This window comes from Rhamphochromis sp. 'chilingali', assembly GCF_963969265.1.
Source record: "Rhamphochromis sp. 'chilingali' genome assembly, chromosome: 4".
In the NCBI taxonomy this organism is placed as follows: Eukaryota; Metazoa; Chordata; class Actinopteri; order Cichliformes; family Cichlidae; genus Rhamphochromis; species Rhamphochromis sp. 'chilingali'.
Window position 1 is genome coordinate 40,804,342 of NC_137948.1, and position 17,239 is coordinate 40,821,580.

Consider the following 17,239-nt stretch of genomic DNA (forward strand, 5'->3'; position numbering starts at 1 on the left):
TCAGCCATTTACGGCAGCGGTCCCCCGAGCCATGGACCGGTACCCGTCCATGAGTCGTTTGGTACCCGGCTGCGAGAGTTCAGGCTTGGATGTGAAATTCATGGTTTTCAGGGTTTTTGTCGGTTTTTAGCATTATTCTTTTTATCGTTTTTATCGTTAACTTGGTTTCTCTGGGTCTTTTCCCGTGCGTTATGAATAAATCTTCTTTTTTTTAGTATGGGTACTGGTTTTATTTTGTTGCATTTATCTGCGACACCTTAAAGGCCGGTCCATGAAAATGTTGTTGGACATGAACCGGTCCGTGGCACAAAAAAGTTTGGGGACTGCTGATCACAGAAACTCAAAATGCAATATCTATGAATGTGTTTGAAGGGATTCATGTTAGTCGGTAATAAAAATGTAAGCCAAGGCAAAACACACTGATTTATTTTTATCAAAATCACAGTAAAAGTCTCTCACCCCATTCTCCAGACATCTCTCCAACGAGGCTTTCACCTGGTTTCTCCTCATCATCTGATCTGCAGCCCTGGATCCAACTGGACACAAAACACAGTAAATACTAATGAAGAATTTAATCATTTTAGCCATGCTCTACTGCCTATCCAGTGTTGGTGCAGAAGATGGTCAGGATAAGCCAAGATTGACAACAATGTATATAAACACATAGTGAGTGAAAAAGGTGAATGACGATAAAATACTAGTGCATAATAATAAGCCCCCAGCAGCCTTAGTTACTCAGCAGTCAATTGCTGAGTAACTAAGGGAGGATTCAGGGTCACTTGGTCCAGCCCTAACTATATGCTTAGCAAAAAGGAAAGTTTGAAGCCTAATCTTGAAAGTAGAGATAGTGTCTGTCTCCTGAATCCAAACTGGAAGCTGGTTCCACAGAAGAGGGGCCTGAAAGCTGAAGGCTCTGCCTGCCATTCTACTTTTAAATACTCTAGGTACAACAAGTAGGCCTGCAGTGCGAGAGCATAGTCCTCTAATCAGGTGATATGGTACTATAAGGTCATTAAGATGAGATGGGGCCTGATTATTCAAGGCCTTGTATGTGTCAAGATTCTGGGTCATTTGACCCAGCGTTCTTAGTTTTCCTGTGTTCCTGTGTCATGTTAAGTTCATTTGTTATTCTATGGGTCCTAAGTTGTTCAGGTTAATTTACTGGATTTCCTCTCGTGTCGTTATCCCCCTTTGTCTCCCTCTGTGTGGCCGTGTATATAGTGATGTGAGCTATTGTGTTTTGCTCATACTCCTTGTGCTCTGTGTTTTCCTCTTTCCATCATGTTCTCTCTCTCTCTGCTTCTCTCGGCTGTCTCTGTGTACTCTCTGTGTTATGTTTAAGGTCCACGTCTTGGTGTCAGAATTTCGTGTCCTCCCCCACTCTGTTATGTGTAATTGTCCTCAGCTGTGTTCCCCGTGTGCTTCCACTTCCCTCGTTACCTTCTGTGTACTTATGTCAATGTCCCCCTCTGTTCTGTGTGGCGTCGTCCCCTCACTGTGTGTTTCCTCCGCGCTCCTATGTCCTTGTGTTTCCAGTGTAGCTCCCTCGTGTCTCTGGTTTTTGATTTGAGTTTCTTGTTTATAGCTCCTTGTGTTTAGTTTAGTACCTATGTGTTTTTCCAGCAATAAAGCTGCCGTTTTGAGTTCATCCCTCCCCGCGTATGACTCCTGTGTTTGGGTTCTATTTCCTGCCAGCCACACAGTGAACCATGACAGTATGTGAGGAGCAGGATTTTGAATTCCATTCTGGATTTAACAGGGAGCCAATGAAGGGAAGCCAAAACAGGAGAAATCTGTTTCTAGTCCCTGTCAGTACTCTTGCTGCAGCAATTTGGATTAGCTGAAGGCTTTTCAGGGAGTTTTAGGACATCCTGACAATAACAAATTACACTAGTCCAGCCTGGAAGTAATAAATGCATGAACCTTTCAGCATCCCTCTGAGACTCTTTAAGGGCCAAGTACAATAAGCTCAGTTTCATCTGAATTTGGAAGCAGAAAACTAGTTGTCATCCAGGTTTTTATGTCTTTAATGCTGTCTTTAATACTTTGTATACTGCATGTAAAGAAGCATGTATAATCTAAACAGAATTGGTTCTAGCACTGAAGCCTGTGGAACTCCATAATTATCCTTAGTGTGTGAAGAGGACTCTCCATTTACGAGAAAAAATTGGAGTCTATTAAACACATAAAGACCTGGATGACCTCTAATTTTCTGCTTCTGAATTCAGATAAAACTGAGGTTATTGCACTTTGGCCTAAAAATCTTAGAAATTTGGTCTCTAACGAGGACTCCCTCGAAGAGATTCTGGCAAACCATCAGACGACTCAGGAGGGGAAAGCAGTGCTCCACCTGCAATGTGTATAGTGCGGGTGGAGTGCTGCTGACTTCTGACTGAAAACATAGTCGGGCATTGTAAGGAATACTTTGAGGACCTCCTTAATCCCACTGGCACGTCTTCTGTGGAGGAAGCAGAGTCTGAGGGGGACGACTAGCCTATCTCCGGGGGCGAGGTCACTGGGGCAGTTAAACAACTCCTTGGTGGCAGAGCCCCTGGGGTGGATGAGGTCCGCCCTGAGTTCCTGGAGGCTCTGGATGTTGTAGGGCTGTCTTTGTTGACATGCCTCTACAATGTTGTGTGTAGATCAGGGGTGGTTCCTCTGGATTGGCAGACCAGGGTGGTGATTCCCATCTTTAAGAACGGGGACCAAAGGGTGTGTCCAACTATAGGGGGCTCACACTCCTCAGCCTCTCTGGGAAAGTCTATGCCAGGGTGCTGGAAAGGAGAGTTCACCCGCTAGTCGAACCTCTGATACAGCATTAACAATGCGGTTTTCATCCTGGTCATGGAACACAGGATCAGCTCTTTACCCTCTCAAGGATACTTGAGGGTGCATGGGAACTTGCCCAACTAATCTACGTGTGTTTTGTGGACTGGGAGAAGACCGTGTCCTTCAGAGTGTCTTGTGAGAGGTGCTTCGGGAGTATGGGGTGTCTGGTCCATTGCTTCAGGCCATTCGATCCTTATACAACCGTTGCAAGAGCTTGGTCCGGATAGCCGGCAATAAGTCGGACTCATTCTTGGCCAGGGCTGCCCTTTGTCACCGATTCTGTTCATAATTTTTATTTGACAGAATTATGAGGTGGTGAACAGCTTTTAGTTGGGTGGTCTCAGAATCTCATCTCTGCTTTTCACAGATGATGTGGTTCTATTGGCTTCATCGGATGATGGCCTCCAGGTCACACTGGAACAGTTCGCAGTTGAGTGTGAAGTGGTGAGAATGAGGATCAGCACCTCCAAATCTGAAGCCATGGTCCTCAGCCAGAAAAGGGTGGAGTGCCCACTCTGGGTCAGTGACGAGTTCCTGCCCCAAGTGCAGGCATTTAGGTATCTCGGGGTCTTGTTCACGGGTGACGGGAAAAGGAAGCGAGAGATCAACAGATGGATTAGTGATGCGGACACTAAACTGATCTGTCGTGGTGAAGAGAGAGCTGAGTTTAAAAGCGAAGCTCTTGATTTACCGGTCGATCTACATCCCTTATGTACCACAAGATGTGGATAGTGACCGAAAGAACGAGATCACAGATACTCGTTCTGTGAGCCAGTCACCCTTCAGAGAAAGGGTGACTGGCCTCTCCCTTAGAGATAGGGTGAGAAGTTCTGCCATCTGGGAGGGGCTCAGAGTAGAGCCGCTGCTCCTCCACATCAAAAGGAGCCAGCTGAGGTGGTTTAGGCGTCTGATAAGGATGCCTCCTGGGTGAGGTGTTCTGGGCATGTCCCACCGGGAGGAGGCCCCGGGGCAGACCCAAGACATGCTGGAGAGATTATATCTCTCGGTTGGACTGGGAACGCCTTGGTGTTCCCCCAGACAAGCTGTAGGAGGTGGCTGGGGAGAGGGAGGTCTGGGCTTTTCTGCTTAGATTGCTGCCCTCGCGACCCGGCCCTGGATAAGCGAAAGAAGATGGATGGACGAACGAGTGAAAGCAAAGTAACCTACAAGATACACTGTGCTCATTCGGACCTTCAATAGTGCCAATATTTTCTGTATATACACTGTCAAGAGAATTAGAGGAACACTCACCTTTTTACTTTTCAAACACAAGCATCTGTACTTGTGAAAAATGTGAACAATGTGTGTTCTTTTGCCACCTCTGTATATCAACTAATAGATGGATAGAGGTATATCTGTATATTTACAAAGGGGATACACCAGTACTGCCACTCCACTGAGTTAACCACAGGATCCATACCTGCCATCAAAAGTGAGAGGATGGATACTGTCTATCAAATTCTTCATAATTAACATTCAATTGATTACTTATAATTATAAATTAGCTTAGACCTAAATGTTGTACCTAAATCATAACCTGTACTGTAGTTACGGCTGTTTGGACATTTTAATTTTTTCTTTTTAAATGTTATGAGTGCCAAATAGTACTGAGACTGTTCTGGTGGTGTGTGGTCCTTTATTAAATGGTAAATGGTAAATGGCCTGTATTTATATAGCGCTTTACTAGTCCCTAAGGACCCCAAAGCGCTTTACATATCCAGTCATCCACCCATTCACACACACATTCACACACTGGTGATGGCAGCTACATTGTAACCACAGCCACCCTGGGGCGCACTGACAGAGGCGAGGCTGCCGGACACTGGCGCCACCGGGCCCTCTGACCACCACCAGTAGGCAACAGGTGAAGTGTCTTGCCCAAGGACACAACGACCGAGACTGTCCAAGCCGGGGCTCGAACCGGCAACCTTCCGATTACAAGGCGAACTCCTAACTATTGAGCCACGATCGCCCCATAGTAAATAACATAGTATGTCAGTTTTTTAATTACCTTTAGCCATTAAATTTCTTTCTTACCTGATTCTCGTCCAGGTGCTCTTTGGTGACGGAGGAGATAACGTACCTCTCCCCTCTGCTGTCCTGATCGCTGCAACACCTCCAGCATCTGTTCTCCATCTCCAACAACACGTTCTGATTGATTGAAAAAAAGCATACAATGTTAAAGAATATAACATTAACCCTTTGTTACAAAAAGAGATGGAATTAATCAATCATGATATAATTACACTATAGGGCCAAAAACTATGTGTGAAACTATAGTTCTTATCACCTGACCTGAAAGTCACATTATGGCTACTTTTGAGATATAGCTACAACCATATCAGTGTTTGTGTATTTGAGGTTCACGTGAATGAATACCGCAATTCATTATTATTATTATTAGGTCACTACTAGCAGTTTGGATATCTACTTGACACAAGAAACTCACCTGAGCCTCTCAATATCTCAGCCAGATAGCAGTCAGACTCGCCAGGCTCCTTGCAGAGCTCCACCACATCTCTGCACAGTGTCTCTGGTGTGATGGGGACTTCACTAAAGTGTTGGTTATTGTTGCTGAGGTACACAGTTAGGAACATCTACAATTACAAAATACATTTTGGTAATAAGAATTCAGGGTTCACGTTCACGTTGTTTCAATAGACTACCTTTAAATTAGGAAGACTGTCATCAATGACAGTAGCTCACTTGAAAAGCAGGATGAGAGATCCGCGTCACTGATTTACAACTGTGAGCTTGTGTATTACTGGGTCTGTACCTTAAAATAATAAAGTACCTTGAGGCCAATTTTGTTGTGATTTGGTGCTATATAAACAAAACTGAAATTGAATTGAAAGGAACTGAGCATCAACAAAGCCTTTTTTATATTGTCATAAAATATAATTATTGCAAATTTTCTTAAAATATCGTGATATAATTTTGAGGCCATATCACCTCCTTCTATAAAGGAGGCACCCTAATCAGATGCCAGAACTACCTCAACTGTCCTCTTGCAATGTGGTTGAACGGTCTACTTCCTGCATGACCAAAAGCTTCACTCTGCTACTCAGACAACCCTTGGATGAGGTTCATTCTGCTACTCATGCTCATATGTTTTGGTTAGTACCCACTCATAAGCATAACCATAAGTAAAACTCAACCAGTAACATCATAAGATCGCCAACCTCACTTTCACAACAGACCTGTACAACATCCACAAACTTAAAATAGTTCCAAGGGCTGTCAGGTTTCCAATGTTCTGTTTAAAGTGTTACAACCAAAATCATTGGAATAGTCCGTTAACAGACTGTGTTCAGTAAAACAGCATGCAACATAACAGTTTCACTGAAAACAAAACCTGCCCTTTTTACCTTTATTGCAGCTTTTGTGCTATTTACAACTATTACAGATATTTGTGGACAGAACTCCCATGATGCAATGAGCCATCTGTTACTCCAGCAGGGTAGGCCCACAGCCAGATTACTTCCCACAGCCTGCCAACCTGCGTGGATGCAGCACTCAGCACTTTTCAGCCTTTACTTATCCTGTGAACTAGGCACTAACCAACAACATGCTCAAAGGCTTATCAGAGCTTCTTCTAAAGGTTCCCATCCACAAAGCTGGTCTAAGGATTAAAATCTTCAACTTGACATCCCTGAGCTGGCTTTTCTCATTTTGCACAGCTCTTTCTGCCCTGATTTCTGTTTTATTCATTCCAGTCAATGTGGTCTGAAAAAAGCTCAAAAGAACAAAAACATATATGATGCATATGCCAACAAGATATAAAAAGGGAGGGACTGAGCATTCAAAAAAGACAAAACAGTATTTTAAGCTAAATGCTACTGCAATGGAGGTGGAGTCACACTCTTCTACCACAGAGTAAATATGAAGAGAAATGAAGCAAGTGTAACCTTAAAAGAAAAGCATGGAAATAGTCTTGTGCAGGTTAAGAGTGTCAGAATCATGAGTTTGAAGCTGGAAATCGAATGTCAGTGCTGAAGTTAGAAAGGCATGGTTGAAATGGTTTGGACATATATAGAGGAGGGATAGTGAATATACTGGACAAAGGATGTTTGAAGATGGAGCTTCAGGAGCCACCAACCTTCCAATTAGTAGATCACCTGCCCCACCTCCTGAGTTACAGCAACCCCCAAGAAGTTCATGGATAAAAGAGGGGGTGGTGTGACAGAAAAGGATGCCAGGGATAGTGTGAGATGAAGGCAGATGATATGCTGTGGCGACTGGTGACGGGAACAGCCAAAAGAAGAAAAAGAACAAGTCCAACCATGTTGTGGCTTACCATGTTTTTGAAAATTGTATATAGTGACCTAATTAACAATAAGATCACTATATCATTATTGGTAATAATATTATCATCTACTATTGATAAGGATAAATATAAATATACTAGTATTCATTTTGCAAACATGTGTGTAAGTTTTCTAAGTCAGTCAGGCTTTCATTTGTTTGTACTCACATTTGTAAAGTTGTTTGTGAAGTACAAATCAGCTATACAAATATTGATAAAATTTGGGTTTGTGCATGAAAGTTTCAATGCATGATTTATGCACACTGTTTGTGAATAAGGGCCAATGTATGCTTGTGCCATCATTGTGGTGGAGGCGTGGTCCCTGGCTCAGCTGCAGGGGGAGGGATGGCGCAGTGAGCTCAAGGGGCAGGGCCAGGGAGGCTGGAGGGCCAGGTGGAAATAATCAACCAAACAAGGTTTCTCCCTTCACATAGCGAGGTCGGACACGAGAGGAGAAGTGTGCGGGCGGGTTGAAAGCTGGCTGGTGTGTGTGCCGAACCAGGGAATTAATACGAGTGCACAATCAATTTAGGGGAAAAAACAGTTACACAATCGAAAGAACGGCGTGTCGGTCACGGCCCTTTACAGTGGTGCCGAAACTCAGCTGGTATGCCAGACTCACATCGCTCAGGCTCCGACACCCTCCCCCGGTTCAGGAGGTACTACAGCGTCCCGGTAAGGAGTCATGGGGGTATGCGCCATGCTTTGGGGGACACGGTCTGCACGCAGAGCCTTATGCACCAAAGCTTGGTTCGCCCCGGGGCATTGCTGAAAGCGGAGTGGGTGAAATGTGTTCATGGTGATATTCACAAGTATCCCAAAGTGCCGCTGATATTGAAATCCAAGGGCAAAACACACAGTTACCCCGCGCCTGTCCCCTAATTCCGGGTACGAATTGAACAGCGTTTAATAACGTGTTGGGGGCAGTATACGGGGAGGCAATCACGGCAATCATGTGCTCAGTGGCGACGTCCGTCACTGATTCCGGGGGCAGAGGGTCTTTGACCAAGTGATAGAAATTGATGATCACGTGGTGCGCCCTGAAGCCGTGTGGACCTAGCCGCTCTTTGTATCATTAAAAGAGGCTTTATCGAGTGAGTCGTGACACTCGCACTAAGGAGACATGGGCAAAGGCCTCCACCTGTAAAACCATTCCTGTTTTAGGTCTGTCTCATTGTTGGCGTGCACAGGTTAGTAATTTCATTAACACCAAAGCAGCTGAAACCAATTTACAACCCTCTTTGTTGTTACAGTACTTGGCCTGGTTAAGGTGTAACAGGAGAAAACGGTATTAGTTCATCTTGGGGGGAACACAAGTATGTGAGCCAAATGTCACTGAGTCATCCAAAAAGGTCTTGAAACAGTTTACTCAAAACCACAAATACAGTTGACCGAAATGAGAGCTCAACTGCAAATATACAAAGGGATAAATTACTAGGCACATGGATGTGACATTCAGTCTTATTGATAATTTCTGACAAATCAGTGGGTACTTCAGTCCACACAGTTTACCTTTTTAGTCACTAACCTGAGGATTGCTTGTCAGAGATTCTATAGGAATATTACCTGAAACATGACTAAAACAATAACTTTCATATATGCAACATTCAATCTTCTTGGTTTTTTTAATTTGTTCATGTGCTTTCTATTTTTTCTGCAAGACAGTAGTGTGAGGAAAAGATGAGAAAACTAAAATGTCTCATGTGGATATAACTGAGAAAAAGTGACTACCATAGAGAATCTGGACTTCAGGCTTTGAAACAAGTCCACAGTATCACCATGACAGAGCTAAAATGGGCAGTTCCAAGCTTGCCAATGATTGGGCACCATGAGGTCACACATGAGTGTAATTTTTTTCAAATTAAATAAAAGAATCTTTTCACTTTAGTCCTAATTACTATAAGAAAGGTTGCTAAGGGCGTTGTTCATTTTGGTCTCGTTCAGTCAAACTGTAAGATTACTCTGCTCAGCAAATGTAAATGAACATTGTCAGAAAGAAAAGTGTAATTTTCTATTTAGCCCCAATCATTTCTCCTGGCCTTTTAGCTCTTAAGAACGATTTTGTTTTATGTTATTGCAGGCTACAGTAGCTGTTCTTGTCAACAGAAAATGGAAATACTCAAGAAATTTAAGTTGCAATAGTGTTAGAAATAATAAAACCAACAAAGGCTCTAACTGAACCAGTGAATGACTCTGAAAGAGATTTAATGGTCTCAGTGAGAAGCCGTCAACCAGCCTGCCTACTGTCCTACATAAAGAAAACTGGAGCAATGCCGTCTTCCTTCAGGTTCAGACAAAGTGGGCCACTGTCATCAGTCACTCAGCTGAGGTCGACCAGGAAACACTGCAGCCAATCAGAGATGATGGAGGAAAGAAGGTTTCTCTTGGGAGTCTCTTGTCATTGGTACCCACTGATTCCTGAACATCAACAGATCCTAAAAACAGACTACATTTGTGAGTACGTGCACTTTTTTCACCTCAGTCACCTTTAGTTTCACTTGTAGCTCTGATTAAAATGGGTAACATAAATAGTCAGCTGAGATGAGTAACACTTCACACCAGGCATTTCCATAAATGTCTGCCCAGAAGCACCAGCTATCAATCGTTGCAACCTGTTGTTTGTGAGCAAAACATGTAATAGACACACCGGTCCACTGTGACCATTTCACGCTTTCTCTCCAAAAGTGAAATGGGCATGCATGCTGAAGTTACAGTACCAGCAGGAGGAGATGATATAATCAAGTTGTCTATTTTCTTCCACATTCCAATAAAAATGTACATGTGGCCTGTTAGGTTGGACGCTGAATTATCATTAACATTAATTATTAACATCTTTACCATCATAATGCCTTGTTTTCAGCAGCACTAAATTTTGCATCGAAGCACAAACTTCAGAATGCTGACATGCTTGCTCTTCTTCACTGGAGCCATTACATGCTCTTTCAAAGGCATACAGACACACAAACTCTCTCATTCACTAGAACACATAAACAAGCGAACACAGACACTTGCACAAAAACACAAACACGACACACACACCAAATCTGTCATCTTGCAGTTAAAACACTGTAAAAAATCCTTCCAACAAGACAGTACAGGCTGTTTGATTTTATACCACCACAACATCATTAATTTCAATCATAGAGGAAAAAACCCTGTGAACTCCTGGAAACACTGCTGCATTATAAGCACCCATAGTAGCTGAAAGTGGAAACATGTGAAAGCGAGCTGAAATATTAAAAAGCCCCGAAGAGTGAACCTGCTAGTCAACAGGCGGAGAGCCTTAAAGTCCTGTGGCCTCAGCTCCTAATCCAGCCAGGAATTAGAGCTGCATCACGCTGCTTAATACTACCACAACCCCCACTGCTGTATGGGATGAAATTAACGATCCATCTACTGTCTGCAAGAGGTCAACAGCTTCGTCTTAACAATGATCAAAATGGAGTCGCCTCGTAATCCTGTTATTGACTTGCCAACAACTGAGACGTCACAACAGAAGCAGACAAACACACATGGATACATATAGTTCAGCTTTAATCAACAAAAGAAATGTATTACATAATTTTAGCAAATTAAAATCATTTTAAGCTGTTTTTGTTGCTACTCAGATTACAACTGCAAACTCAACATTTTTATTTTATTTTTGTTTAATACTGGTGCTGATGTAGATATCTATGAAAGCACCAATCACTACAAATGTGACAGTTAATAAATCTAAACATTTAACACAGTAGATCACTGATTTAATTAAATAATTTGATTATTATAATTAACAGGACAAATTAGGAAACTCTGTCAAATAATCCTGAGATCAGAAGCTCAAAGCTTAAAAATTAGAACTGAAGCTAATTTGAAACATTATCAGACAAGACCGGGGAAAAGCCAAAGGTCAAAGAATAGTGGTTTTGATCTCAGCATGCATTATTTATAACAGAGTGTTAAATCACAACCAAACTGACTGAAAACACATTTCACTGTCAGTGTGCCGACTGTTTTCATTCCCGCATTCAGTATCCATCCTATTTCTGCTCAGGGCAACATGCTGACAGCTGCCACACTGCAGGTCACATCCCAAATGTTTTGTAGGCACTGTGGAGGGCTGTAGCCATATGGCTACCAGCATCACATGACATACCAATATTGGATAAACAATACACACGACCCCATTGTCTAGGACGCTACCACAGTGAGCAGTATAAACGCAGAATGCTTCCATACATCTATTGTTAACATTGTCTTCTGATTGACTGGCATTGTTTTGTTAGATTATATTAGGATATGTCCCACCTACTCACTAATCATCTATAAAGTCATAGCTTTTGATAAAGTGTATGTTATGATGCTATTGGTGTCTGTAACCCACCAAGTAATTTTATTAGCCTACCTACCAACTTATAATATTACACTACACACTATTAATTAAATCTACCTACCTAGTAACATCTGTCATCAGCAGTGTTTAGCATTGTTTGCGCTTATAAACATGCAGTGTGTGTATATATGTATACATATATAGCTGAGCTTCACATCAGCTCAAAGCAGTCTGGCCATTTTCCTCTGACCTCTGGCATCAACAAGGGATATTACACCAGAGGTCTGCTGCTCGCTGGATACTTTCTGTTTTTCAGACCATTTTCTTTAAACCTAAACATAATCCCAGGAGTTTCTGGAAATGCTCATGCTAGTTCGTCTGGCACCAACAACCATGCAGTGTCACTTAAATCACCTTTCCTCCCTACTCTATCTCTCAGTTTGGACTTCAGCCACTTGTCCATGTCTACATACCTAAATAGATAAATGCACGGAGTTGCTGCCATCTGATTAGCTGATTATATACTTACATTTAAACACATTAGCATATTGGCCAACATATATGGTGAAAACCAATTTTCTTACTGATGTCTGTTAGAGGATGTCAACAAGAAGGTGACTTTTCTACATTTGAATGTTTAGCGCAATTTTATACTATACATTGAACAAGAAAGAAGGAAGTACTCTCACTGTCAAAATGCTTCTGCCTAAAGATGTAAACAAAGCCAGAGTGGGACAAGTCTGACTTTATTGGCACCTTTGAGACCTGAATATCAGCACCAGGGTGATGTTGTAAACTAACATGAAGGTTACAAATGCTTTAGCTCCTCATCGCCTAAGGAATATTAAATAAATAGTGTTCCCATATGACCTTGAATCGTGTGTGTGTGTTAGTGAGTGTGCTAGTGTTAATTTCTGGTCACTGTGGCAACAGTTACCAAGCAGCACAATGAGCTCCACTGAGCTCTGCCTGGAAGATTATGAGGATGCAGTTTAATGAATAGGGCGTGCTGCCTTTTTAAAGGCAGCTTTTATGTAACATTTAAGGCTTGCTTCACTATCCTGAATCACAAAAACTGGTCCTTTTATGCTTTTTTTTTTCTCTCATATACACAAACATAGTATATGTGTATACTTTTATAGTGTTGGAGGTTTAAGTAGACAAGGACAAAGTCTTAGATACAAAGGTCAGCAAATGTTCAGGTAATCTCTATAGGCTGCTCTAAATGTTCTAAATCTGGTTTCTAAATTATATGTTTAATAATCTCTATTAATGTTATTACAGTTCTCCAAAACATTGTAAATCACAAAATGGTCAATTTAAATATACTGTAATAAATGAAAAACATATGCTTGTAAAGAAAACAAAATATTACCAAAAGTATCAGGTTGAACCTTTTATTTTAAACATAATATTATATTCCTTATCTTCTGCTGGAAAATACTGATGTCTCTTTTTTCCCCCATTGCAGTAAGGTTTTCCTCTCTGGTTAACAGATAATTTCTGTTTCCTGCTTTTTCTTACAGTCTGGACGTCAAAGTTAATATGGAAAACGAACAAAAAAAGACTGACAAAGGTTTTGTTTTGGGTTTTTTTGTTTTGTGAGCCACAGTAACTGTCTCAGCAGAAACAATACTGACAACTTCCACTATTTAAAAATAGAGCTTTGTGATTTTCTTGAACTCTTCTAACTGCAGTGGAAATGCTTTTAATTAAGATTTCTCCCACTTATTCTGAAATCATGTTTCAGCAGTGGTAGCGTATTAGCAGTCCGCTGGCAGTTAGTGGACACCCTGTCTACCTGCAGAGTGGGCCTGTTGTTGATGGGGGCAGTGTACAATGTGGTGTAACGGATCTGGGGCTACTCTTGCTTGTGGGTCTCTCTGTCAGGCTGCCAGAGAAGACGGCGTTAACATGCAAAAGAGCTCAAGTAAATCCAAGTGTTAACAACAATGACTGCTGTGTGTTGCATCTTTGGTGTTTCTTTTCACACGTCTCTCATTGCTGACACTCTCTGCCCTTGTTTCAGTTGTAAGGGTTCTTAAACAGCGGCTTTCTACTCAGCCTGAGCACTCAAAGCACTCATTCACTGATTCATCCGAGCACTTTTTTCTATGCTTAAGTGCTTTCTGTCTAACATTCACATTCCAATGGATGCATCAGTTAGTATCTGCAGACTGCAGCAGCCGGGGATGGAACCACCAACCTACAGATTGGTAGATGACCTGTTCTACCTCCTGAGCTGCAGCCACCCACTTGTCAACCAGTCAACATTTGTTCATTAACATCCAGAAACCTGTAGTTGTTGTGTTGGAGGACACATGGCTCTGAATGAGAGCATAGAAGCCCCACCCATCTGCTGTTCATTATGTTGTTAATGAGGGCAGCCAATCAAGTCGGCATAAGTAAAGTTGTACAAATCAGCTGACCAGGGGCTCGATTTGTTCCAGCGTTCTTGATCCTGTCTGGTTCAGTTATAACAGGGGTGCCCAATCCCAGTCCTCGAGAGCTACCGTCCTGCAGCTTTTAGACGCACCCTTCTTCTGACACACCTGAATCAACTGAATGGCTTGTTATCAGGCCTTTGCCAAACTTGATGGCATGCTGAAGAGGTAATCACACCATTTGATTCAGCTGTGTTGGAGTAGGGATGCATCTAAAAGCTGCAGGATAGTAGATCTCGAGGACTGGGATTGGGCACCCCTGAGTTATAAGCTAAGCAAACAGTCACATGTACACATACAGCACATACAACATGTCATTAACATGGAAGCTCTTCACTATGAGCGAAGTCAAAAAGTTCAAAATAAACTGTAGGTGGAGCACCATGAAAACGTAATCATAAATTGTCTTCACCCAGCTGAACATGGATATTTTAAGGAAGTTAACAAAGGTAACGTAGCTTAAGCTACAAAGAGCTCGACAGCCACAGCGCAAGCCAGCGGTCTGGGTAAGGTTTAAAAAGATCAAAGCAGTTAGAAGAGAAATGATAAAGATGAGTGAACAAGAGAAACAGGTCGATATCCTGCTGTCTGGTGAATTTACAGTCAGACTAGAAAATGATGCAAGTACCTGACACTACCTCTCATTTGCGGTTAATCAATGGTACATTGGTAGCAGAGCACTTTAGTTTCAGTTGTTTCGGTGACAGAATAGCCTGTAAACAATTTACAGTAATATTTGGCATTGATAAAAAATTGATTTTTGTTTTTTGATTTGTTTTTTCAACTTGTCATTTTTATAAAAATAAAGATTATTTTGAAGTGTGAATCAAAAAAGCTACATTTAGCAGTATAGAGTAGGGCTGGGCCATATTATACCGTTCACGGTAATACCGGTATAATGTTAGGCAACGATAGGAAAATGAAATATCGCGATAGAATGGGAGTAAAACGCGCATGCGCAGTGCCTTTGTTTTCATACGCACATGGCCGATTGTTGAGTGAAACAGATGAACCAGAATTGGTTTGTAAAAATGGTGCAACTTCCGTGATGTGGAACTGATTTGGTGTTTGTCCATCAGATACACAACAAAGCACATTTTTTTGCAGAACATGCAAGCGGCCGTTGTTATTGTCATATTTGTCGGACTAAGATGCTCTTAAATCTGGGAGTAATCTGGGTCCTAAACTCCGTATACTTCAGGTCAAACAACACTGCAACATCACTTAGAGTTAAAAACTGTCTAAATTCTTTCATCTTTAATAAAACGATCAGCATTGCTGCTTTACCAGGTGTAACTATAAAGTTTAACTTCCAGGCATCCATGAAAACAAAAGTTATTACATTTAACGGAGTTAGAAGTTAGCAGGAAGCTAGCGGAAGTTAGCTCGCTAGTTTCGCTAGTTACCTAAGCATGATATTGCATGTTCTGACTGAGAGATTTCTGAAAAAAATCAAACGTACAGCTCTGCTATCACTTCCAACATAAATGAAGACAGGAAACTAAACAGCAGCGACGTTTGCAGGGTTACTGAAGTTGGGCTAGCTGGTATATAATGATGTGCTACGTGATCGCTAGCGACACAGCTATGTTAGCATAACATAAACAGTGAAGCTGGAGGACGAACACTAACACTTTTCCACTTATAAAAGTTAACGTGAAGGTTCTTCATGGTTAGAGACAAATGCAATCGCATGGCAGGATGCTGTAAACGGACCAAACTTCAGTCAGGAGAACAACTGAGATAATCCATCCATAATAGAGGTTAGTCATTAATATACTGCAACAACATGGGAATAGAGCAGCTGCCAGAGAATTCAACATTAATGAATCAATGGTACAGAAGTGGAGGAAGCAAGAAGAATGAGTTTAATAAAGTTTGATTTATCTGACTGCTTTGTTTCGCTTAATGTGCCTTATAATCCCGTGCACCTTATGGTCCGAAAAATGCGTACTGCACACTGCAGTTTAATGTTGCAAAGCACCTCTTTTTAACTTCAGTGGATATTATACATGGTTATGCTCAGGATATGTCAGCCCATTTCTACTGGAAATGCCTTTTGGTTAAACTTTCAGCAAGGAATTTGCATTTGCACTGTTACATTTTTATAAAGCTTTAATGTACATAAAAACCAGCTTCTTGTTTAAGTGAAAATAAATGGAAGGTTGTCTTTTTGCGCTAGTAATGTTGTGGAGTTGTATTTTGTCTCGCATCAATTATATCGTCGGTTATATCGTTATCGCAAATTTTCAAATATATATCGTGATAAATATTTTTGGCCATATCGCCCTGCTCTAGTATAGAGTATAATATGTGTCACCTTTACACCTTTATTTAAGACAAGTTGTGAGTAAATTGGCTATTGTTTTATAAGAGCTTCCTCCAAACAACCTATGTAGAAATAATGAAGTCAAGAGTAGAAGTTACTGTCTATAGAACAATAAATGAGAAGTTCATCTCACCATTTCCTCATTGATAGAGTCTATAAAGTTCCTCTTTTGTCTGCCATCCATTAGTGTGCAACCCCCCCCCCCCCCCCCCCCCCCCCCCCATCATTAATGCAGATAACTGTAGCTGAAACACACTTAAATCCAACCAGTCAACGTGTCAGTTATCTGAATTTCAGTGAAATAATGACACTTTGGCTTTGGTGGTCAGTTCACATTACTTCAGATTTGCAGCCATGAGTGATTTCCAGACACGGGACACCAGTGAAGAGTGGGAAGTGTGACATGTGACAAGTACCAGAACACCACAGCCTGAAATGTCAAACTGTTCAGCAGAAGTAAGACTGAGGATGTAGCATGCACAAAAAGGTCAACACTTCTTTTTTCTTTTTTTTATTCTCATAAACCAGAAGAGTACCATCATTCCACATGAAAACAATGGTGCAATGCAATGGTGTTAATCTATTATTAGTAGATCCACAGCTGCTCACATCTGGTTGTGACACTGGTTGGTGCAACAGAGAAGTCTGCTGTGTTTGAGTCACTGCAGACAGACACCAGACAACTTCAAATCCTCTGTGTCACCTGCAGTTGGTCCGTGATGAGAGGAACACGTAATCCCTATTCTGTCTGATTCCACCACACTGGCATCTGTTGTCTAACTGATCCTGTTTTTCTGTTTAAGCTTCCCCACATTGTATTCAGCAGATATCTGCTAGATACAATGTGAGGGGTTAAAATTATATATACTCTGTAACAGAGTACTGTAATACATTTAACAGTGAGTCATAGTAATGTTACTGATCAAGTTGCTTACAAGTTGATTTCAGTTTGTGTTGATCAAGGAGAAAATGTGAGAACACTTTACAATTTCTAAGGAGTGTGAATGTTAAAGAAAGTT

General features: G+C 41.6%; 1 protein-coding gene across 3 annotated transcripts in view; it reads right to left on the reverse strand.

Moving 5' to 3' along the window:
• The window catches only part of LOC308395248 (apoptosis-stimulating of p53 protein 2-like), a 38,545-nt gene that overhangs the window by 20,442 nt on the left and 864 nt on the right, over positions 1–17,239 (reverse strand). For all 3 annotated transcript variants that reach the window (XR_013971357.1, XM_080880018.1, XM_080880017.1), the window contains exons 2-4: positions 5,279–5,426; positions 4,867–4,980; positions 460–536 (exon numbers count right to left, since the gene is read on the reverse strand). Coding sequence is in view for 2 of the 3 variants with exons in the window: in XM_080880018.1 (XP_080736144.1) it covers positions 460–536; positions 4,867–4,980; positions 5,279–5,426 (339 nt within the window). In the remaining variant the exon portion in view is untranslated. The remainder of the gene's footprint in view (positions 1–459; positions 537–4,866; positions 4,981–5,278; positions 5,427–17,239) is intronic.